This window comes from Coregonus lavaretus (assembly GCF_964263955.1).
Source record: "Coregonus lavaretus genome assembly, chromosome: 17".
Lineage (NCBI taxonomy): Eukaryota > Metazoa > Chordata > Actinopteri > Salmoniformes > Salmonidae > Coregonus > Coregonus lavaretus.
In genome coordinates this window covers 24,560,443-24,586,302 of record NC_140004.1, presented here as the reverse complement: position 1 = coordinate 24,586,302, position 25,860 = coordinate 24,560,443, and the positions used below count along the sequence as shown (strand labels likewise).

At 42.4% G+C, this 25,860-nt stretch overlaps 1 protein-coding gene across 15 annotated transcripts in view; it reads left to right on the top strand.

Moving 5' to 3' along the window:
* Positions 1 to 4,649: 4,649 nt before the first annotated feature.
* clip1a (CAP-GLY domain containing linker protein 1a) overlaps positions 4,650 to 25,860 on the top strand; it is a 51,573-nt gene continuing 30,362 nt past the window's right edge. For 11 of the 15 annotated variants that reach the window (XR_014614497.1, XR_014614498.1, XM_084180313.1 and 8 more), the window contains exons 1-8: positions 4,673 to 4,772; positions 17,590 to 17,880; positions 21,821 to 22,350; positions 24,091 to 24,215; positions 24,393 to 24,609; positions 24,741 to 24,938; positions 25,223 to 25,314; positions 25,638 to 25,698. Coding sequence is in view for 12 of the 15 variants with exons in the window: in XM_084180313.1 (XP_084036439.1) it covers positions 17,790 to 17,880; positions 21,821 to 22,350; positions 24,091 to 24,215; positions 24,393 to 24,609; positions 24,741 to 24,938; positions 25,223 to 25,314; positions 25,638 to 25,698 (1,314 nt within the window). In the remaining 3 variants the exon portion in view is untranslated. Of the gene's footprint in view, positions 4,773 to 17,589; positions 17,881 to 21,820; positions 22,351 to 24,090; positions 24,216 to 24,392; positions 24,610 to 24,740; positions 24,939 to 25,222; positions 25,315 to 25,637; positions 25,699 to 25,860 lie in introns of those variants that run through there. The other 4 variants (XM_084180312.1, XM_084180318.1, XM_084180314.1 and 1 more) reach the window with 4 other exon arrangements.

Below are 25,860 nucleotides of genomic sequence, written 5' to 3'. Positions count from 1 at the left end.
TTGGGTGCAAAATAAATAACAATATGCGGATGAGGTAGTTGGGTGGGCTAATTTCAGAATGGCTGTGTACAGGTGCAGTGATCGGTAAGCTGCTCTGACAACTGACGCTTAAAGTTAGTGAGGGAGATAAGTGTCTCCAGCTTCAGAGATTTTTGCAGTTCGTTCCAGTCATTGGCAGCAGAGAATTGGAAGGAATGGCGGCCAAAGGAGGTGTTGGCTTTGGGGATGACCAGTGAGATATACCTGCTGGAGCGCAGACTACGGGTGGGTGTTGCTATGGTGACCAGTGAGCTAAGATAAGACTGGGATTTGCCTAGCAGTGATTTATAGATGACCTGGAGCCAGTGGGTTTGGTGACGAATATGTAGTGAGGGCCAGCCAACAAGAGCGTACAGGTCACAATGGTGGGTAGTATATGGGGCTTTGGTGACAAAACGGATGGCACTGTGATAGACTACATCCAATTTGCTGAGTAGAGTGTTGGAGGCTATTTTGTAAATGACATTGCCGAAGTCAAGGATCGGTAGGATAGTCCGTTTTACGAGGGCATGTTTGGCAGCATGAGTGAAGGAGGCTTTGTTGTGAAATAGGAAGCCGATTCTAGATCTAACTATTGATTGGAGATGCTTAATGTGAGTCTGGAAGGAGAGTTTACAGTCTAACCAGACACCTAGGTATTTGTAGTTGTCCACATACTCTAGGTCAGATAGTAGTGATTCTAGTCGGGTGGGCGGGTGCAAGCAGCGTTCGGTTGAAGAGCATGCATTTAGTTTTACTAGTGTTTTAAGAGCAGTTGGAGGCTACGGAAGGAGTGTTGTATGGCGTTGAAGCTCGTTTGGAGGTTTGTTAACACAGTGTCCAATGAAGGGCCAGATGTATACAAGATAGCATAGAGGTGGATCCGAGCTTCACCAGCAGCAAGAGCAACATCATTGATATACACAGAGAATAGAGTCGGCCCGAGAACTGAACCCTGTGGCACCCCCATAGAGACGGCCAGAGGTCCAGACAACAGGCCCTCCGATTTGACACATTGAACTCTATCTGAGAAGTAGTTGGTGAACCAGGTGAGGCAGTCATTAGAGAAACCAAGGCTATTTAGTCTGCCAATAAGAATGCGGTGGTTGACAGAGTCGAAAGCCTTGGCCAGGTCGATGAAGACGGCTGCGCAGTACTGTCTTTTATCGATCGCGGTTATAATATCGTTTAGGACCTTGAGCGTGGCTGAGGTGCACCCATGACCAGCTCGGAAACCGGATTGCATAGCGGAGAAGGTACGGTGGGATTCGAAATGGTCGGTGATCTGTTTGTTAACTTGGCTTTCAAATACTTTCGAAAGGCAGGGCAGGATGGATATAGGTCTGTAACAGTTTGGATCTAGAGTGTCACCCCCTTTGAAGAGGGGGATGACCGTGGCAGCTTTCCAATCTCTGGGGATCTCAGACGTTACGAAAGAGAGGTTGAACAGGCTAGAAATAGGGGTTGCGACAATTTCGGCGGCTAATTATAGAAAGAAAGGGTCCAGATTTAAAGTAGATTTAAAGTGGATAAAATAAATAAAAATCCTGATCAGTCTACACACAATACCCCATAATGAGACACAGCAAAACAGGTTTTTAGACATTTTTGCAAATGTATTAAAAATAAAAAACAGATGCCTTATTTACATAAGTATTCAGACCCTTTGCTATGAGACTCGAAATTGAGCTCAGGTGCATCCTGTTTCCATTGATCATCCTTGATGTTTATACAACTTGATTGGAGTCCGCCTGTGGTAAATTTAATTGATTGGACATGATTTGGAAAGGCATACACCTGTCTATATAAGGTCCCACAGTTGACAGTGCATGTCATGTAAGAGCAGAAACCAAGCTATGAGGTCGAAGGAATTGTCTGTAGAGCGCCGAGACAGGATTGTGTCGAGGCACAGATCTAGGGAAGGGTACCAAAAAATGTCTACAGCATTGAAGGTCCCCAAGAACATAGTGGCCTCCATCATTCTTAAATGGAAGAAGATTGGAACCACCAATACTCTTCCTAAAGCTGGCCGCCTGGCCAAACTGAGCAATCAAGGAGAAGGGCCTTGGTCAGGGAGGTGACCAAGAACCTGATGGTCACTCTGACAGAGCTCCAGAGTTCCTCTCTGGAGATGGAAGAACCTTCCAGAAGGACAACCATCTCTGCAGCACACCAACAATCAGGCCTTTATGGTAGAGTGGCCAGACGGAAGCCACTCCTCAGTAAAAGACACATGACAGCCTGATTGGAGTTTGCCAAAAGGCACCTAAAGACTCTCAGACCATGAGAAACAAGATTCTCTGGTCTGATGAAACCAAGATTGATCTCTTTGGACAGAATGCCAAGCGTCATGTCTGGAGGAAACCTGGCACCATCCCTACGGTGAAGCATGGTGGTGGCAGCATCATGCTGTGGGGATGTTTTTCAGCGGCAGGGACTGGGAGACTAGTCAGGATCGAGGGGAAAAATTAACGGAGCAAAGTACAGAGATCCTTGATGAAAACCTGCTCCAGACCGTTCAGGACCTCAGACTCACCTTCCAACAGGACAACGACCCTAAGCACACAGCCAAGACAACGCAGGAGTGGCTTCGGGACAAGTCTCTGAATGTCCTTGAGTGGCCCAGCCAGAGCCCGGACTTGAACCCGATCGAACATCTCTGGAGAGACCTGAAAAAACCTGACAGAGCATGAGAGGATCTGCAGAGATGAACGGGAGAAACTCCCCAAATGCAGGTGTGCCAAGCTTGTAGCATCATACCCAAGAAGAAACAAGGCTGTAATCGCTGCCAACGGTGCTTCAACAAAGTATTGAGTAAAGAGTCTGAATACTTACGTAAATGTGATTTCAGTTTTGTATTTTGTATAAATTTGCCAAAATTTCTAAACCTGTTTTTGCTTTGTCATTATGGGGTATTGTGTGTAGATTGATTGATTGATGATGGGGGGACAATTTATTCAATTTTAGAATAAGGCTGTAACATAACAAAATGTGGAAAAAGTCAAGAGGTCTGAATACTTTCCGAATGCACTGTATTTGCCATTCCTTTTGTCTTATCCCTCTCAACCATAGCATTTTTCAATTCCTCATCAATCCACAGGAATTTTAAAGGTTTTACAGTCATTTTCTTAATGTTTGCATGCTTATTAGTAACTGGAATAAGCAATTTCAAAAATGTGTCAAGTGCAGCGTCTGGCTATTCCTCATTACACCCCACAGACCAACAAATATTATTTACATTTAATAACATAGGAATATCTACAAAACGTGTTTTATACACTATATTAGGCCCAGTCTTTAGAACTTTGGTTCTCTTAGATATGGCTACTATATTGTGAACACTACATCCAATGGATTTGGATACTGCTTTAAAGCAAATTTCTGCAGCATTAGTAAAGATGTGATCAATACATTATGATTTTATTCCTGTGCTGTTTGTAACTACCCTGGTTGGTTGACTGATAACCTGAACCACTCACTAACTGTAAGTCGCTCTGGATAAGAGCGTCTGCTAAATGACGCTGGTTACAGTTTGAAGCTTTTTCTTGAGTGGGCAGTCTGATGAAAGTCAGTCAATATTTAAATCACCCAGAAATATACCTTACTGTTGATCTCACATACTTTATCAAGCATTTCGCACGTTTTCCAGATACTGACTATTAACACTTGGTTGTCTATAGCATCTTCCTACAAGACTAAGAAGTGATAGACCATCATGTCTCTAGAGAAGTGTCACAGGAGATGGGCCAACGTTTTACAATGCAATGGTCTGTTTTCGTTATTCCAAATTGGACTGTTTGTCACCGTAGTTGTTTTGCCATTGAAAGTCTGATTTAAAAGTACATAGGCTGCGGTAAGTTAATTTCTCGTGTTTTTGTTATTAAATCTAAATATTTTTTAAAGATTAGAAACCATTTGAAGGGCTGATGTTTCGAGTGGTGACAAGCTGGTGCTGGATGGAAATTGATTGTTGGTCTGAAGCATTGTCTGTGGCCTATTTCGTGACTAACTAACTGCCCTGTTCTAATACTTATGCTTTTCGAATACAGCTTCCTTTAACCTCCCTATAATTAAATACATGATTCATCTGTATAGGGTGTTTGGATGGTTTCCAATTTGCCACCCAACTCCTACTCTCACCAGTGAAATCATGTCAGTACCGTATTCGAATTTACCAGAATTTGAATGGTGAAAATAAGGAAGTTCCACAAAGCCCACACAAGGTTTCAAAATCTGTTTGGTTAACAGGTACAGGGAAAGGGAAAGGAACAACCGTACATAAGCGGCAAACGTTTGTCTGTATTGACGCAATCTTTATTCTTAATCTTGTACCGAAATTGCATGCTGAAAGATAAAAAATCTGAGCAAATAGTTTTAATTGAAAGTAATACAATTATCTTTATCCTGAATAAAACTTTGACAGACAAATAATTAAAAAAAGTTTAGTAGCTTTTTTTTCTTTTAGCAAATGCATCTTATGACCATTGTGTTAATATTATAATTGTGGTAGCTTATCATTTTTTTAATTTGGGTTTTAGACTAGTTTAGTTATTTCCCCCCCCTCTCCTCTCCTCTCCTCTCTAGTCTATAGGGGCGAGACCATTTTTACGTCATTGCTTCGCTTAATCAGCACCTCGTGAATGAGAGTCCGTCCGAACACAAGGCTTCGGTAGCACTCTCGACAGAGAGTTGTGCCTGTCTGGGATTGTTTCTAGCTTTTCGACAAAGAAAAAAATCATACGAGAGTGCTACAGGTAAGGATTGGTGAAAAGGCTTACACCCGGCTATCTCACGTTTGCTTTATGGGTAGCTCGCGGGCCCTCAGCCAAGGCAGGGAGCGCACAAGCCACGGAGAAACTGGGGTACTAAGCGCCAGTTTAGCTCACGTAACGCTAGCTAGCTGCTAGTGCTACCGCGTTTAGCCTGCCACTACTACCTGTCTGGGCCTTCAGGCTAGATAACTACCGATAACTAATCTCAAATGTTTAACATGGTTTGACTTGGATATTTTCACGAGATCATAATCGCTAGTTTTCAAGACGTTGTCATTCAGCGCGGCGACATTGCGGTACGAGTCGACGTTCGGACCTGTGGAATTCCCTCAACGTTAGCTAGCTTTCCTAATACGCGCAACAAGACCTTGTCAGTGACAGTGGGCTATGTTTGCGGGGCTTAGGTAACCTCAGATAGTATGAACCATATGACTACTGGCTAACTAAATCAGCCACATCGACTAGCCAGTGTTTTAATACATTTGGATTGTTTGATTCAATAACTAGATTTTAGCTAAATTTGTTAACCCAATCGAGTTTTCTTGAAGTTAGCTTTGTACAGTAGCTCCTTTCGCAGCTACTGTCACGGTATCCAGATGTGCCACCTCATCAACCACACCGTAAACATCAGTGGAATGCAATGCGTCAGTGGGAATCTCCCAGGGAACCTTTCGACTGGTCAATCATAAATATGTGCACCTTTGCCTGTCCCATTAAGAACACGGCAAACTCAACAAACCCTATGTCTGTCAGCTTGCTCGCTAACTTCAAGGAAATTATATTTAGTAATTGGCTCTGCTAGATACACCTTTCATAAGTGGATATCTCTTGCCAAATATCCTAACATGGTAGTGATTGAAATCACTTTATAGTTTGTACCTAAACTCAGGTCAATGTAATCTATTCTGTGACTTAGCTATGTGTAAACTATCTGTGACCCTGAATTGGTTTCAGTGGGTGTTTGACACTGCTCATGCTCAATATAAATTTATTCAGTAATGATTAAACAAAACCCTGTTGGGTTAACATTTGATCATGAACAATCTGCATAGTTTTTGGCCCCATATAATTGATAGATTTCAGCAAAACAGAACTTCAGGCTTAGGTTTCTGCACCCTTTTTATGCACAGATCAAAGTCCACCAACAAGGCTCAAGAAGTTTGCCCTCTCCCTGTAACGGAAGCAGGGGCACCAAGGATGATTTGACCTTCCATTCTCCTGTGTCCTGTGCCAGGGTGCTCTCAGGCCCCAGTGCTGTACTCTCTGCAGAGGTGGCCAGGCCCTTCATATGCTCAGAGAAAAGGAGCTCAGGCAGGGTTTAGGTTGCCTACAGTTAACCTGGTTTCCTCTCTTCTTGGGCATCTCGGAAACAGACATCTGTTTTCTTCTCTCTGACTCCTTGGTATTGGCCCTGCTCTGGTGGCACATTTGAATTGCTAGACTAGAGCAAGATAAGTAACAGAAAAAGTGGGCCAATGAGATTAATTATTATTGAATGATATCAAGGACATTGAGTCTGGAGTTTGACTACCATCTCCACTGATTTATAGCAAACCCATGTCATCAAACACAACATATCACTACACAAGCTTCCAGACACTACAAACAATTAGCCTACAGTTCATCTTTTGATGAGGAATCCGAATTCAGACTATTCTAAACTGAGCTGTGTGGTTATTAACGTGTTGATGTGTATGAAGTTTCAGTTAGTAAATTGTCCATTCTCTGAAGGTCAGTTGTCTCTTCTATACCTGCTCTCCCTATCAAAAATACAATTATTTGTTAGGAAAGTAGGCTAGACAACAATGCTTGTATTTTAATGTCTTAAAGTTTAGGATATCAGTGTTGGTGGAAAAAGTTACCTGTAATGATTATTTCACTAATCTTTGTCAACCAAGCTATTAAAACTCAACTTTGAGATGTTTTGGGGGGCATTAGGCGTAACTCAACTCAAGCTCTAAGAGACGAGTGCTGAACAAGGCTGTTTGTGTTGGACAATCAGAGGCTGTGAGTGGGGAGGTACAGTGAGGGGAAAAAAGTATTTGATCCCATGCTGATTTTGGACGTTTGCCCACTGACAAAGAAATGATCAGTCTATAATTTTAATGGTAGGTTTATTTGAACAGTGAGAGACAGAATAACAACAAAAACATCCAGAAAAACACATTTAAAAAATGTTATAAATTGATTTGCATTTTAATGAGGGAAATAAATATTTGACCCCCTCTCAATCAGAAAGATTTCTGGCTCTGAGGTGTCTTTTATACAGGTAACGAGTTTAGATTATGAGAACACTCTTAAAGGGAGTGCTCCTAATCTCAGTTTGTTACCTGTATAAAAAACACCTGTCCACAGAAGCAATCAATCAATCAGATTCCAAACTCTCCACCATGGCCATGACCAAAGAGCTCTCCAAGGATGTCAGGGACAAGATTGTAGACCTACACAAGGCTGGAATGGGCTACAAGACCATCGCCAAGCAGCTTGGTGAGAAGGTGACAACAGTTGGTGCGATTATTCGCAAATGGAAGAAACACAAAATAACTGTCAATCTCCCTCGGCCTGGGGCTCCATGCAAGATCTCACCTCGTGGAGTTGCAGTGATCATGAGAACGGTGAGGAATCAGCCCAGAACTACACGGGAGGATCTTGTCAATGATCTCAAGGCAGCTGGGACCATAGTCACCAAGAAAACAATTGGTAACACACTACGCCGTGAAGGACTGAAATCCTGCAGAGCCCGCAAGGTCCCCCTGCTCAAGAAAGCACATATACAGGCCCGTCTGAAGTTTGCCAATGAACATCTGATTGATTCAGAGGAGAACTTGGTGAAAGTGTTGTGGTCAGATGAGACCAAAATCGAGCTCTTTGGCTTCAACTCAACTCGCCGTGTTTGGAGGAGGAGGAGGAATGCTGCCTATGACCCCAAGAACACCATCCCCACCGTAAACATGGAGGTGGAAACATTATGCTTTGGGGGTGTTTTTTCTGCTAAGGGGACAGGACAACTTCACCGCATCAAAGGGACGATGGACGGGGCCATGTACTGTCAAATCTTGGGTGAGAATGTCCTTCCCTCAGCCAGGGCATTGAAAATGGGTCGTGGATGGGTATTCCAGCATGACAATGACCCAAAACACACGGCCAAGGCAACAAAGGAGTGGCTCAAGAAGAGGCACATTAAGGTCCTGGAGTGGCCTAACCATTCTCCAGACCTTAATCCCATAGAAAATCTGTGGAGGGAGCTGAAGGTTCGAGTTGCCAAACATCAGGCTCGAAACCTTAATGACTTGGAGAAGATCTGCAAAGAGGAGTGGGACAAAATCCCTCCTGAGAGATGTGTGCAAACCTGGTGGCCAACTACAAGAAACGTCTGACCTCTGTGATTGCCAACAAGGGTTTTGCCACCAAGTACTAAGTGATGTTTTGCAGAGGGGTCAAATACTTATTTCCCTCATTAAAATGCAAATCAATTTATAATTTTTTTTTGTTGTTTTTCTGTCTCTCACTGTTCAAATAAACCTACCATTAAAATTATAGACTGATCATGTCTCGGGGGCGGCAGGTAGCTTAGTGGGTAAGAGCGTTGTGCCAGTAACCGAAAGGTCGCTGGTTCTAATCCCCGAGCCGACTAGGCGAAAAATCTGTCGTTGTGATCTTGAGCAAGGCACTTAACCCTAATTGCTCCTGTAAGTCGCTCTGGATAAGAGCGTCTGCTAAATGACTAAAAAAAAAAAAAAAAAAAAAAAAAAAATGTCTTTGTCAGTGGGCAAACGTACAAAATCAGCAGGGGATCAAATACTTTTTTCCCTCACTGTATTGGGGGCGAAAGACCCTGGCTTTTTGTTGCGCTGCCTGCTGCCAGTGCTAGGGGGGCTATATAATGACCCAGCAGATGTTTCCTCAAAAGATAAGAACTGGAGTATGCCTTTAGTGCACTTAATATGTGAGGAGGCAGCAGGAGAGTTTGTTTCGAATGTGTGATGCGATCACACTTTCTGCAGATTTAGTGTACAAATACTGGTAAGCGATGAGGGAAATTCGAATGCCGCCAAACAGGGGCATAGTAGACATTATGATTGGGCAAGTTGCCAAGACAACCTAATGAGAGTGCAGAGGGCACAAGGCTCAGCTCCTGTCATTGTTTGTGATTTAAAGCCACTCGCCAGGGCAGGCTCTAAAAGAGATGTGGTGCCAAGGCATTTCTATAGGCTAAACCTGCCCACTGGCTGGTGCACAAGTCGAGGCTAGTGAAGTGATATTCAGTAGATGTATTTTAGACCAAGAGCCTTGTGTCCCCTGCATGTCCCTGAATCTCTTTTGCAGTGTGGCATTGTTAACCACACAAAGCAATTTTTCTGCACTTTGGTTTCCCACAGCTTCATGTTTGTTAAGTATTAGGGTTGCACTTTACATTACAGCACTACACGGATTAAAGTAGTAATAACATGGTAATAGTATTGTAACAAGTTATAGTTACAATCAAATATTAGGATATTTGCCCTGATATCCCTTCATTCCAGTATAGGCCTAATTATATGCTTGGTCTTTTCTTGGGAGAGAAATTGGCCAGGAATATGCATCAGTACACTAGCAACACTGTCATTTCCATTGAGATGCTAATGGTAGTAATGGCTTGCTTAGTAAGGCTGAATGTGAGAGCCCATTGCATTGCTATTGTGGTGCATCCAATGCAGAGAAATGTGTGCTTACTGAAAGCAAGACCACTCTAGCACTCTTACATATTCATTATTCCCCTCACTCTAGCTATCAACACGAAAACAACTTTAAAACTTGCGGACTGCTTGAGAAAATATTTGTTATGCTTTTTGTACTACAACCATATTTGCATAAAACTCAATGCATTTCAATGGCCATAGACTTGAATGGTAAAATTTTAAATGTTTTAGATGCTTCTCCTTGAACCGTTTAAGCTATCAACTCCAAACCAATGTTGAAATCTGCAGACTGACTCAACTTCGATATCTTGCATACACAGCTTGTTGAAACTATTTATGCTTTTTGAACTATAACAATTTTAAATGTGCATAAGTAACAGGTTTGAATGAGAACCATAGGAATACTGTTGTAGCTATTGAAAATGGTCCTGCTTCTCAGCCAGTTAAGCCACTAGACCAACTTAAAAAAAACGTTCAAGCTATCCTAACTTCAAATGATCTGGAACCTTTAAAATAGAATCTATTTGAATTAGCATAAATGGGCATAAAAACGTTATGAATTCAATGCCAACCATAAGCACACAGTGGTAGACCATTTTAAATGCTACTGATCTTTTACCATCTCAGCTGCAAACATGAAAAATAACGTTTAACATTTGCATAAATTAGCATAATGAACTAACCCACCAACAGTAATAGTAACTCTTGAACCATTCAAGCTAGAAACCAAACCAACTTCAGGAAATGTTTAGAAAATTTACTTTTCTAGTTTTATGTTGTCCTTGGATTTAAAATGCTTGCTAGAACTTTATTATTTTCACCTAGCTACATTATGTTGGACAATGTTGTAAGGCTTTAAAATCAGTGTTCAAGTAGCCTAATTCTTTAACATTCCACAACCAAAGTCTGTTGTACCAAGTGGTTAAACACTTTTTTCAAGATTTATGCCCTGAGACAAATCGACTATTTCCTATTTTCCAAGTGCTTCCATCTAGCTGAGAGAGTGAATTACTTTATTTGCCCTTAATGAAGGGAATGGGGAAAAGAAAGGGGAAGTCTGAGAGGGAAGTGTAGGATACAGTACATTGCAAATATGCACAATAAGCAAATTAGAGATGTCATTTAGTGATGCTTTTTGCACTACTGATGTCAGCAAAAGTATATTGTACAGTGAAAAATTAAAGGAATGAAAGGCCTTTTTCCTGCATTCATAGAGTTATGCAGTCTGTCTGTGCGATGCTTCCCTACTGTGCATGGTTTAGCTAAGCCGGATATGCTGTGGATAAGCTCCTGCCATAAGTAATCGTACATGGAAGTCGATTATCTCCATGTTTTGGGCCCTGAAATCGGTTTCAGAAGTAAATCTGTTTTACAGAACACATCCTCTACCAGTCAAATAAAATTGTATTTGTCACATGCGCTGACTACAACAGGTATAGACTTTACTGTGAAATGCTTATTTACGAACCCTTTCCCAACAATGCAGAGTTAAAAAGTAAGAAAATTAGCAAAATAAAAAGGAAATAGTATCACAATAAATTAATAATAACTAGGCTATATAACTAGGCAGTCCCCACCCATTTCATGTATCCCAACAGAGCACCAAGGTTATATTTCCTTTTACATTGCTGTCTTCGTTGAAAAACTATTTAGAAATAATATTGAAGGGTGGCAGCAAGCTATCAGATTTTTGATGTCTCCTAAATTTACAGCATGCACTGGTGGAACTGTAATGTTGAGTTCATAATGCAAATGACTCATTAGTGCTTTACATTTTATAGGTGGCATGAACCCAGAGCCATTGGAGACATGTAATTAGACACCAAAATAATTCATGTCTGCACTTCCTGTAGGAAGTGGGTCAAACAAGTGCTAAAGGAAATGATCCTGGCTCCCGAGTGGCGCAGCAGTCTAAGGCACTCCATCTCAGTGCTAGAGGCGTCACTACTTTCCTTCAATTCATGAGGCATGTCTTACCTTGCTTCAAAGTAGCCTTGCGAAAATCCAACCGTAGAAACGTGAAGGCAATTCTTTTTATAAAGACTTCCTCATGCCATTAACCAGCATTTCTCTCCTGTTCTATTGTTTTTCATATCAACTCCCTTTCGCTGTCCAGAAGCCAAAGGCACAATCCTAGTCATATTAGCAACCCATCATAGTTGTTGCTATTAGATTCCCCCTCTTTCTAAATTTCTAACAGATATTTTAATCTCTGTCACAACTGCTCGCATTAGGTTTAGAACTGTGTTTTCCGCAAATTCCATTTTGGCAAATGTTTGAAAATGATGTTTTATTAGCTGCTTCATTACAGGAGTGTTCAATAATAGGCTATAGCCTTTTGAACTGTAAGACGATAGGCTTGCTGTTGTTGCATGTTTCCATTAAGCTCTTAATGAGAAATGTCCGGTCCTTGTATGCATGCATAGTATCAGAGAGGAAGAGACAAAAGCGAGATGTTTAGCTCTCGCCAAAATCTGTCCTAAATAAGCCCGATATGTTTCTATGGGCTTATTTTGGGCCTAAGCTTGTCGCCTGCCTTCCCGCCTTGGGCCGACTCCCATTGTTAGGGCGGAAACATAAGTATCTCATCATTATATACAGATCTCTAATAGTATTTTCTATTGGTCACATCATTCTACTGTTTGGAAACAATTTAACCGTTTGTTGACCGGTTAATGAGGGTCAGTTAGTCGTCAGCAAAATTGACCGAAATTTCCATCCCTAACGTGGATGGGAATTATTTTCATGAAAATACCCTGACTAGTAACCTAGTTTAAGATGTTGGTATGGTAACTTTCCCATAATACCATGTCATTTTGCACATTCATCACTGTAGTGTTAACAAAAGTAGGCTAGCCTACAGCTGTAATGCAGTGCATGACAGTGATGGGCATTTGGTTTTGTAAGGATAAGTGAATTGCCCAAAACCTGCATTGACAGAACATTGGTGTTTGGCTGCTTTCCTGACTAGAGATTAGAGTGAGAGTCTGGAGCAAAGGATTACCTTTACTAGTGGGAAACGTCTCCTACTGCATAATTTTATCATTTTCAGCTGACTACACCATTGCTAAGCTGAAAACATTTTCTCACTTTCATAGGCACAAGCCGTTTATAGATGTAAGGCTCTGGTTTCATGTCTAGAAATTGCTGGTCTATTTGGGAAAGCACACTCTCTTCCCCAAGTCTTTCTCCAAACAATGCCATGGAAACAACAGATTAGAAGTTTGTGAAGCAATGGAGGAGGCATAGTCCTATTTTTTTGTGGGGTTGTTTTTGTTTAAGTCAGCTTTGGAAATATAGGCCTAGGCATTTGTTGTAAGCGGCTATCTTCTATTTTTTATAGAGTAGAACATTAGTGAGAAGATAGTGAACTTATCTCAAATAGAACAGGCATGTCAATGGATAGACCCCTCTACTCTACTCGATGTATCCTCTCATTATTCGCTGCCATGAAGATATCAATCATTTCTGTGCTTTTTCCTTGAGGGCCTGTGCTCGTCATCCTGACCTCAGGGTACTAATGCGTGTCATTCAGCCACAGAGGGGGAAAACTGTCGCATGTAAATTGGGTCAATGCTGCTGACCCACCCTTTATTCTGTGCTGCTGAGAAATCTCTTTTTGAGTTCAGGTAGATGTGTGTGTGAGAGAGATCTAGTTTGTTTTATTTAACCCAGCTCTTAGGGCTTCAGAGGAATGGAAGGTATGTGTCTGTGACTTAGCAGCAAGATCCATTTAACATTTCTTTAGTTATCAGTTTTCCGTAATCCAGGGCATTTTGATACATTTACATCTTATCCAGAGCGACTTACATGAGCAATTAGGGTTAAGGGCCTTGCTCAATGGCACATCGGCAGATTTTTCACCTAGTCTGCTCGGGGATTAGAACCAGCGACCTTTCGGTTACTGGCACAACGCTCTTAACCACTAAGCTACCTGCCGCCCCACTCACTCAGAACCAGGGGAGACCTATCTGTCAATAGCTGTATTTGTAATGTAATAATAAACGTTTTTGAAGTTGAACTAGCCTATTCCATTACAGATGTTACCTAACCCCAGCCTAAACAGTAGGCCAGATGTAAAACTGAAGCTGTTCAATGTTCTGTAGGACAACATTCCTCTGTACAATAGTGCATAGTTTGTGTTGCCATAGCAGCAGTAGAGTGTGGTTGACCTCCAGGGGTAAGGTAGTAACTTGATGTGAAGGCCTTGCTGTGCACCTGCTGCTCTGTGCTCTCTCAACCACACACATTATTTCAACACTTTTGAGTTCCTAATATGCTGCAAGTCTGAGCAAAGACTGTCAATAAAATTCAGTCTACCTACATTGCTAGCTAACAGTAGAACACATCTGTTGCCACTCCCTGGCCTAAGGCTTAATCAGTTACTACATTATTAATGCTATTTCTCAAACATTAATAGGTACCCTTATTGAGAAATCTTTGAAGGACAACACCAACTTTGCCGGAATATGCCAAGGTCACCCTTTGATTGTCAGTCTGGTAATTACAGGTAGGCTAGACCCTTGTATCGTCTTTAGCTATTAGCTAATCTAGTAGTCTGTCCTGTAGGAGGGCTGCTAAACACCCTAATCATTTTCTGTTTGTGCACTAATCCCTCCCTCTTTACCTAGAGTTTGTAGCTTCACACGAACTGGCTCTACGGTTTATGGTGAAGAGGGAGGGCCAAGACTATTGACTTGTGCTTGATGAGCACAGAGCTATATGCTAGGCCTGATTGGTTGGTAAACCCTGGCAAACACACACTAATACAGCAGAGCACTGGTGGTGGGCATGTGAGGAATTTAGAAACATGTAATTGGAGTGTTTTTAAATCTATGTAATGGGCCCTTTTTAGAGTTGCTTATTAAAGTGTAACTGAAACGATTCATGAAGTAAGGGTCATTTTAATAACCTAATAGGATCACCAAGCATGTCCCAACCCCTAAAATTGCAAAAACATGCATACGTAAATAAAAACTTTCTTGCATACGTAAATAAAAACTTTCTAAACGTTCTCACTGACCGATAGGGTGCGGCCATCAAGAAACCGTCACGTCGGTTGCATGGTCACTTCTCACTGACAGCTAGCAGTGACAGTGTGTGGTCACGTCTCGCTGACAGTTTCTCTAGATAGCAGCTAGCTGAAAATGGCTTAGACAGAACCAGCTCAAAAGAGGTGTAAAGGGGGGTCTTACTGTATAGCTCCAGGCTGTAGTAATGAATTTTACAGAACAGAAGGAGTCCACTACCATGTCCTACCACTCAAGCGACAATCCGTGTTGCGACAATGGCTTGTGGCTATGAAGCTAGCCATGCTACAGATACATATTGCTAGCTTACTTGACTAATTACCTAATTAACACACTTAGCTGCTGACATAAACGGTATTACTGACATCTAAACTCTGAGGGAAATATGGTGTGCTGGCTAACACATGTACAGGAGAAATACAATATAAACAGTGACATGGAAAGCAACTTACTGTTCAATAATGCACACGAAAGGAACCACTGTAATGTACAAACAGCCAGGAGCGCCAATAACTTATGCCGCGTTCAAAACAACTGCGAACTCTGAAATCTCCAACTTAAGTGCGTTTTTCGAGTTCCCATTTGTCTTGAAAGCACCATTAGTTATTTACAATAACTGTGAACTTGTCCTGGCATGCACCAGGAGCGTGAATAGAAGGTGCTCACATGCTCACTGTGCAGGGAGAGACGTCATACCTAGAATGAGAACAGCTCGAGAGAGGCATCCTTTCTTATATACTCTATATGGAACAATTTGGTGGTGGTGGAATAAATTAAATTACATAAAGACATTTAGCATGGAGAAATTCAAATGTAGCCATTTTGTTATTCATTACACAATTTACTACAATAGGCTGCATAAAATAGATGAAGGATAAACAACAAACTGTAAAGTAGGCTGCATGAGCGAGTCAAATGTTTCCATCATAAAAAGCATATTCAAATCCGTAGTCCTCTTCAGAGGGGAACTGCGATAATTTGCATGGACCACACAGGCAGGTATAGGCACTCTGTTCCTCTTCCCAAGTGTCCTCTTGCCCACAGGGTGAATTGCCTATAGGCAGTCAATCTGTAAAGACTGAAACATGCCTATTGATTATTAAATGTGCCTTTATTCTAAGAAATTATTGAGGTCCTGCAATAGAATGCTTATGATTGTAATCAGAAGTATGGTAATCAGAAAAGAGCTAATTATAGATTATTAGATATTGGAATGGATGCAAGGTAGCCTACTAATATTATAATAGGCATTGAAAGTGGATTGTGTCACGATTTGTAAAATGTAAACAAACGCACCTGTCATTACAGTAGCCAGCAAAAGACTGTAGAGTGGTTGTAAACAACTAGCTAGCTAACTATCTTGGCAACTTGTTGTGGGGCGACATAATTCACCAAACTTCACTTAGTTATTTAGCTAGCTAACTGGGTAGCTTTCCTAGCAAGCAAACACACTGCCTCTGATTAAGGTTTTGTTTACATTCATTGACGTTTATGACATTTCCACTTTCACCCAATACACATCAATATGATCAAACAGCGCAGTGCCAATGCAGGATAATCTATTAGCTAGCTAGTTCCTTACTAGCTAACTAGCTCTTCTAAAATGTAAACAATGTCTAGTAACTTTACGGTACCTTCTGTTTATAGGGCGCACCAAACTTTCTGCCTGTATGTCCTTCAGGGATAGCATGGCCACCTCCAAAAGGTCTCGCCCTTCACAGAGCATGGTGAAGAGCCTGTGATTAACGATACAAGGTAGTTGTCCTGGTCCACCACCGACACGCAGGTTATGTAGGGCTGCTTCTTTGCAACAGATCGACTCTGTGACCATGGGCATCGCAGTGCAGTTGCCACAAGTGCACCACTTGCAATTGTTCAGCCTGTGGTGTAATCTGTCTACAACTACATTCTCTTGCTCAAAAGGTACTGAAGGTGCTACTAGGGGACCATGAAGAACAGGTTTAAAGGTATATGCCAGGGGATGAACAGGGACAGCTTCGATGGATCGGCCTTCCATTTTTAAATTGACCTCTGTGTGCTGATGTGCGGGGCTCTGACGCAATCTCACGCTACCATTCCGATGACGTCAGTCGTATACGTCATTCCAATATGGCGGCGACCTACATTTTACAAGTACTTACGAGGTGTTTGACAAAAGTCAAATATTTTGCTTTTCTGCCGTTTTTTAAAGTTTCCTTTCACTGTATATTATTACATACATATGATAACATGATATCACTGTTTGTTTTAGCGTTTCAATTAATCTTTAAAGCAATGAGGGTAGAACATCATGTTATTGAGCAAAACAAAATGAGTGTACTCTGACAAATGCGGGCCTTGGGGTCTTTATGTCTGGTGTTGAAAGAGGATTTAAGCGCCGGTCAGGTGCATCTCACTGTTTCTCTTTCACTCTTTCTTTTTTTTCCTGCCTGTGTTTCTGAATGGTACTAGGGTTGTTGATTTAGAAGACTGATTAACTTTGTGTGCGTGAGAGGGAGAGAAAGGGAAAGAGAGAGTTTGTTGTAGTATGGTGGTGACAAATACATGCGCACAGACACACAGAGACACTTGAATGTGGCCTGGCTTGTGACAGAGTATTTTTAGTATAGGACTCACTGTGACGGGTCAGTCAGGGGGGAGCACTGCTTGTTGTCATAAGACTGCAATGACATAAGAACATAAGATCATTTGAATGTCAAGGGCAGACCGTTCAGCCCGTCTATGCTCCCCATTAATCCATTGTAAACAATGAGCCTTGTCAGTGCCACCCATGAAGTTGAAGTGGAACTAATTATACCAAGTGAACAAATCAATATAAGAGGGCAGTATTTGAAAAGTCACGTCCACAAAGTAAATATTGGAGCAGTGAAACAACCCTCCCCCTGGCTTTCCATTTAACTGAAGACTGAAGTATATGATTATTCTGTGAAAATCCCGTTCCCTTTAATGTGGTTTATTATGCTGCTCATGATATTATCATTAGTAGTCTTCTATGCAAAGTAAATAATATGAAAAAACTAGGCTAACTCAAATACATACTAGACAAAGCTGTTTGTTGCACTAATTTGTCTTTCTCCTCTCTCTTAACAGGGTCCTTTTTTGAGGGGCACCTTTTTTTTCTCCCTCACCCCTTTTCCTACCTTTTATTTTTGTTAGATTTATTTTGGTGCATGACTCAGAGCGTTGTCATCTCAGAGTCTGAGCACAACTACGTCAATGATTTGGGGTCAGCCGGCGCCCACTGACGGACAGAAAGGCCCTGTGGATTTCACAGCACACAGAGAGGAAACATGAGCACAACCAAGCCCAGCGGGCTCAAAGCGCCCAGCAAGATAGGCAGGTCGACGGGGGCGCCAGCCACCAAGACCACACCCTCCACTGGTAAGAGGTCCTCGTCCCTCTTAGCACCAGCAGTTCTCATGGCCTTGCTGCTTCTCATTATGGGCTGTGGTAGCTACAGCACCTAACCTCTGGCTTTGATGTCATCAATCAGCTTACGGTTGCAATAAAATGGGCTTTACCGCTTCATCAGTCTGGATCTGCTGATGCGGCTTGACTAGATTTGATGTAGACATTATGCTGATCAGTCACTGGCCATTTTGGATCTGTAAGCTATAGTATTTATCCCCCAAATCTCTCCAATATGGTGGATTAACTATATTTTTAAGTAGGATACATTTGGTGAATTGAGTCCACTAGAGGCTTTAGACACAGCAGGCTTTATCTTGGTGTGTAAAATGTGAACCCTGTGCTGGTATTTTGTTTCAAAGCGTTGACAGTAGGGGTGTAACGATCCATCTACTACATCGATGTATCGATTTATATTCCTATGATCCAACTACATCGATCTGTGCTCGGCGAGTTGGCCTTTTGGACAACATATATCGATCTAACATCGTTTTAAAATGTAATAAATCGATTGTATCGATACTAGGAAATAACCCATTGGATTTAAGCACGTCAGACTTTATATGGATGTTTTTTCTTAGCACTTTTAATGATAAAGGCTTTAAACATTACTCGATTCAGTCTGCCTATCCGTGACGTCATCGCGCCAGCAGCAGCGCAAAGGCGCCAAGACAACAAAACATAGCATGGCGGACGACAGAGGAGAAGCCGACGAGCGAGAAATTATCAAGCCACCATTGCGGTCCTTACAAGAAACAGGAATCTAGGAAACTTCACCTGCACTGTCCAGTATCCAGGTATTTATTTCAGTCACACTGGTTGAATTTTTGGCTAAAAGGTTACTGAATCGATTTCAAGTCACTGAATCGTTTCGGATCATATCGTTCTAAATGAACCAATATCGTCCTTGAATCGTATCGACAACCACGAATCGTGATACAAATCGAATCGTTGTTAAAACGAATCGTTACACCCCTAGTTGACAGTCAGAGGTCATGTGAAAATGCGACTGTGAAGTTTGACCTCATGTAAATGACATTATTAGTGCATTGCTCAGCTATTAACATATGAGCCAATTTATTTGTATATAGAAAATCAGGCAACCTTAATTATTGGGCCTGATCAAATGTTGACAGTAGAATGTGCCTTCAGAAATTATTCATACCCCTTGACTTATTCCACATTTTGTTGTGTTACAGCCTGAATTCAAAATTGATAAAATAAAATAAAATTCTCACCCATGTTTAGAAAACAACATAATTTACATAAGTATTCACACCCCTGAGTCAATACATGTTAGAATCACCTTGGGAGCAATTACAGCTTATTATAGACAGAATACCAGCTGACTGCTTCTTCCCTAAATAGTTTGGAGCTGTGCTTTGGGTCATTGTCCTGTTGTAGGAGGAAATTGGTTCCAATCAAGCGCTGTCCACAGGGTATGGCATGACGTTGCAAAATAATCTCCCACTTTACCACCACCAAAGCACCCCCAGACCATCACATTGCCTCCACCATGCTTGAAAGATGGCATCAAGCACTCCTCCAGCATCTTTTCATTTGGTCTGCGTCTCACAAATGTTCTTCTTTGTGATCCGAACACCTCAAACTTCGATTCGTCTGTCCATAACACTTTTTTCCAATCTTCCTCTGTCCAGTGTCTGTGTTCTTTTGCCCATCTTAATCTTTTCTTTTTATTGGCCAGTCTGAGATATGGCTTTTTCTTTGCAACTCTGCCTAGAAGGTCAGCATCCCGGAGTCGCCTCTTCACTGTTGACGTTGAGACTGGTGTTTTGCGGGTACTATTTAATGACGCTGCCAGTTGAGGACCTGTGAGGCGTCTGTTTCACAAACTAGACACTTAATGTATTTGTCCTCTTGCTCAGTTGTGCACTGGGGCCTCCCATTCCTCTTTCTATTCTGGTTAGAGCCAGTTTGCGCTGTTCTGTGAAGGGAGTAGTACACAGCGTTGTACGAGATCTTCCGTTTCTTGGCAATTTCTCGCATGCAATAGCCTTCATTTCTCAGAACAAGAATAGACTGACGAGTTTCAGAAGAAAGTTATTTGTTTCTGGCCATTTTGAGCCTGTAATCGAACCCACAATTGTTGATGCTCCAGATACTCAACTAGTCTCATAAAGGTCAGTTTTATTGCTTCTTTAATCAGCACAACAGTTTTCAGCTGTGCTAGCATAATTGCAAAAGGGTTTTCTAATGATCAATTAGCCTTTTAACATGATAAACTTGGATTAGCAAACACAACGTGCCATTGGAACACAGGACTGATGGTTGCTGATAATGGGCCTCTGTACGCCTATGTAGATATTCCATTAAAAATCAGCCGTTTCCAGCTACAATAGCCATTTACAACATTAACAATGTCTACACTGATCAATTTTATGTTATTTTAATGGACAATTTTTTTTATTTTCTTTTGAAAACAAGGACATTTCACTGCCTGGTAAGTAATATTGTGAAACACTGTCATTCCACTATTAGCGCCAGATATATTATGGAAATTTTCTGAAATTACAATGCAAAAATTCTAAGAAATCCTATGTGTAGCACCTTTAAGTCAAAACTGTAATTAGGCCACTCAGGAACATTCAATGTCGTCTTGGTAAGCAACTCCAGTGTATATTTGGCCTTGTGTTTTAGGTTATTGTCCTGCTGAAAGGTGAATTTGTCTCCCAGTGTCTATTGGAAAGCAGACTGAACCAGGTTTTCCACTAGGATGTTGCCTGTGCTTAGTTTCTTTTTATCCAATAACACTCCCTAGTCCTTGTAGATAAACAGCATAACCCATTACGTGATGCAGCCACCACCACGCTTGAAAATATGAAGAGTGGTACTCAGTGATGTCTTGTTGGATTTGCGCCAAACATAACGCTTTGTATTCAGGTCATAAAGTTAATTTCTTTGCCACATTTTTTGCAATTTTATTTTAATGCCTTATTGCAAACAAGATGCATGCTTTGGAATATTTGTAATCTGTACAGGCTTCCTTCTTTTCACTCTGTCATTTAGTTTAGTGTTGTGGAGTAAATACAATGTAGTTGATCCATCTTCAGTTGTCTGCTATCACAGCCATTAAACTCGGTAACTGTTTTAAAGTCACAATTGGCCTCATGGTGAAATCCCTGAGCGGATTCCTTCCTCTCCGGCAACTGAGTTAGGAAGGACGTCTGTATCTTTGTAGTGACTGGGAGTATTGATACACCATCCAAAGTGTAATTAATAACTTTACCATGCTCAAAGGGATATTCAATGTCTGCTTTATTTATTTTTACCCATCTACAAATAGGTGCCCTTCTTTGCGAGACATTGGGAAACCTCCCTAGTCTTTGTGGTTGAATCTGTGTTTGAAATTCACTGCTCGACTGAGGGACCTTACAGATAATTGTATGTGTGGGATACAGAGATGAGGTAGTCATAAAAAAATCATGTTAAACACTATTATTGCACACAGAGTGAGTCCATGCAACTTATGTGACTTGTTAAGCAATGTTTTACTCCTGAACTTATTTAGTCTTGTCGTGACAAAGGGGTTGAATACTTATTGACTCAAGACATTTCAGCTTTTCATTTTTTATTAATTTGTAAAAATGTCTAACATAATTACACTTTGACATTATGGGGTAATGTGTGTAGGCCAGTGACACATCTCAATTTAATACATTTTAAATTCAGGCTGTAATAACAAAATGTGGGAAAAGTAAAGGGGTGTGACTACTTTCTGAAGGCACTGTATGTAACATATTTCACTCTGGGGTAAGAATAGCAGGGTAAAGGTGTCATTTTCTGTGGGCTAATTCCTTCATGTTAACCCTGTTAGCTCAGCTAACCACGGACCAACTTTAGTGGCGTTGGCACACTGGCAGTAATTGGATGATTTCCACCTGTTTCCATGCAGCAGGATCCAAAGTAGCTGCAGCCGACAAGTCCACTCCAGATGGCAGTGCAGCTGGGACACAAGATGGTGGGGAGAACTTCCAGGTCGGGGAGCGAGTGTGGGTGAATGGGAACAAACCTGGCGTGGTGCAGTTCCTGGGGGAGGCTCAGTTTGCACCAGGGCAGTGGGCCGGCATAGTGTTGGATGAGCCCATTGGGAAGAACGATGGCTCGGTGGCAGGGGTGCGCTATTTCCAGTGCGAGGCCCTGAAGGGCATATTCACGCGCCCCTCTAAGCTGTCCTACACAGAGGGCGATGCCAACGGTACTCAGACAGCACCTCCGTCTCGGGCTGGGTCGCCCACCCCCTCCACCGCCAGCCTGGCCTCTCACACCCCCTCTGTCAAAAAAGCCTCAACTGCAACGCCCGCTACGCCAGCCACTCTAGCCTCCAACCTGGCACGCACAAACAGTGAGTCCATCTCCAACCTCTCAGACACCAGCTCGGTCAAGAAGGGGGAGAGGGAGCTGAAGAATGGAGACCGCGTTTTGGTAAGGCTTAGTTCATTTACACTTTGAATGCAGCTGTTATTTTGGATCAGGCAGCTTTTATCCTGAAGCACCTGCCTGCTAGTCCATCTATGCAAGTTTGTCTGAAATGTTCCCCCTCTCCCTATTGAGACTGTCTCCTGGCCTCCTACCCCTGTTCCAGGTTAGAGGGCTAAGCCCCCGCCCCCTCTCCTTGTGTGGCCACATTGCTGTAAATACAGGCTTGTCTCAGAGTCACACGACTGACCCCTCCTCCCGCTTACCATGGTAATCTCTCAGGAATGTGTCTGCGGAACACAACCTCCACCCACCTCCTTCCCAACTTCTCACTGACCAATGAGAACATCCGTTCTAACACTCCTCAGTGTGCTCAATTCAGTGAGTTCAGTTTCTGTGTATAGTCCCTCAGTTCACAGCCGAGCTCTGTCCTCTTATGAGCACCTTCCGTCCTGAATGTTGTCCAAGGCCCCTCTTTCTTTCTCTCCGTCAGCCTCAGTCTGTAGGCTGTGTAACACATTGTGTTAAGAGGAAATGTCACCCACGCTCAGAGGAAGGGAGGGTGCTTTTCTCACCACAGTATTCCTCACTTCTCCCTTTTAAGCAGTGGTCACCAACCGGTCGATCGCGATAGACTGGTCGATCTCCAAGGCATTACTAGTTGATCACCAAAGGTTTCTGTAAAAAAACAAACGATAAAGCTTTGCATTCCTATATTTTTTATTTGTTTTGCGCTGTTGGTGCTAGGTGCACTTGATTCAGCAGCCCTAGTGCCAGGATGGCAAAGTGTTCCCATATTTAACCATTTCATGTGTCTGAAGGTAGAGAACTCCGCCTACCCGGCAGCCCCAGAGAGCAAATCAAGTGCACCTATAGGCCTACCGCTGGCCAATCAGGTATCTCAGATCACCGTGTCTGCACAGTTTCCTCAAGCCATAGACTGTAAAAAGAAGCCTCGAAAACACAGCAAAGTTGATACTGTGAGATTTCAAAACTTTTAAAACCATGACTAGAGAGTGACTCAACGAATACAGCAAAGTGCTGCTGTTTTTATGATTAAGGTCATGTTTAAGTTGTTATTCAACACTCAACACTTTGTTCAAAGCTTTTATAAGCCATAAAATGCACGTTCTCCCTACTTGCACTCACGGGAGAGTGGAGGGACGGTGAGTCGGTTGATAGGCAGCTCACCGCTGCTCCTCCCCTCCCCTCAGACAGGCCATCAGTCCCAAGAAAGAAAGAAAAAAAGCTGTCCCTCACAAGTAATACAACTAATTATCTATTACCATATCATTTTTAAATGGTCTGAGAAGAACAACATTGGCAGGGCAATTCAAGCGTAGCCAAAATGCAGAGATAATGTATTGGGCCTATAGCCTACTGCACAAACCTCATTGCTACAGAACTGTTTCTAATTGGTTAATGTTGCATAGGCTTACGTTTTTTAAGTCATGTTTAAAACAAATCGGAGCGGTAGATCTTGGCTTGCATTTTGACTTAGAAAGTGATCACTGCTTTAGAGAATTAGAAAAGGAAACACTGATGATGTATTTATCAGCCTTGTGATGTTGACAGGTTGCATGTATTGATTATTATGATTATTATTTCTACTGTTGCCTTGGTTTTATCTCATGCCAAGCTAGTTTTTTAAATTATTATTATTATTTTTTTTTTGCCATGCTAGTTACCCTCTAGGTGCTTTTGAGATTATTTCGGTAATCTGAACTCTTTGTACCTTCACTGCAGGTTGGTGGCACAAAAGCTGGTGTGGTTCGCTTTCTTGGTGAAACAGACTTTGCCAAGGGAGAGTGGTGTGGTGTGGAACTGGATGAGCCCCTTGGAAAAAACGATGGGGCAGTGGCTGGAACCAGGTAATCAGACCAGAGAGGATTATCACACAGGCTTGAGAAAGATGCCACTCTTGCAACAAATTTGTTTAAAAGAGAGTTAAGTACAGCCAAGTCTTATGGGTGTTATTAATATATTATTTTTGGGGGGGGCAGTGACATCTGTTTTTTGTCTTATCCCCTTCATTTGTATTTCCGCAGATACTTTCAATGCCAACCCAAGTATGGCCTGTTTGCCCCAGTCCACAAGGTCACGCGCATCGGCTTCCCCTCCACCACGCCGGCCAAGGCAAAGACCACGGTGCGGAAGTTGGTGGCCACGCCCTCAGGCCTGAAGCGCAGCCCCAGCGCCTCCTCCATCAGCTCCATGAGCTCTGTGGCCTCCTCCGTCAGCGCCAAGCCCAGCCGCACAGGCCTGGTGAGGCACACATACACACACTCATAAGTGCATTCATACTTTAATTGGTCTTGTCTTTTGCTGTCCTGAGTAGATCTCCCATCCCCCCCCATTAACCAGTCTAAACACTCTTCTTCTACCCCCCACCACAGCTGACAGAAACATCATCGCGGTACTCGAGAAAGATCTCTGGCACCACAGCAGTTCAGGAGGTGCTGAAGGAGAAGCAGCAGCACATCGAGCAGCTGATGGCGGAGCGGGACATGGAGAGGGCAGAGGTGGCCAAGGCAACCACCCATGTGGGCGAGGTGGAGCAGGAACTGACCCTGCTGAGAGAGGACCAGGAGCAGGTCAATACATACCTAGTTTCATACATGACAATGACAAACCTTGCGTAATTTGAGGAGGACCCATGAAAACACCTTAATGCTGTACCTAAATCACACACTCATGTTACATAAACCTCTGTACTGCCATCTGCTGCCAATGCTCACCACTGTAAATGAGAAAACACTTGTGTTTTTACAGCCAACCGCTGGATGCATAGCGGCCTTCCATAATGTAGTTTTTTCTTGAGTGTCTCAACTTATATTCATGATCTGTTTTAATGAATATATATTCATGTGTTGTGAAGATGGAGGCCAAGATGGACCAATTACGCACCCTGGTGGAGGCTGCAGACAAGGAGAAGGTTGAGCTGCTCAATCAGCTGGAGGAGGAGAAGAGGTGAGGCTTCAGAGGGGTGTGGGGTGAAGGGAGACCTGGGGGTAGCGGGTCTAACTATGGGTATAACTATGTTCTGATGGTGGAAAGATGTGTTATAAGGTTATCAGTTCAGTATCACAGGAGGGAAATGGGGGGAAAAGGACATATGAAGTATGTACATCCAATCTCCACAGTGTAGTGTGGAGTGTTGAATTTAGAACCTAGAATATGATTCCAAGGTCAGATTGAAACCATGTTTCAAACCCTTGATCCTTGATTCCTTTTTCAGACCTCTTATGTTAAATTTTCCTGAACTATAATATGAACTGTGCTCTGTGTGATAGGAAAGTGGAGGACCTCCAGTTCCGCGTGGAGGAAGCTTGCATTACCAAAGGAGACCTGGAGGTAAACACACACACTCTTCTACACAAACACAAAAATATGGATACAGCTTTCCTTTGTATGCACATCTTTGACATGTCCCTATCTTAAGTTAAAATCTGCCCCTAAGTGACTGTAATTAATCAATTTGATGCTGAGGTATATCAGAAATACACCAACACTGCA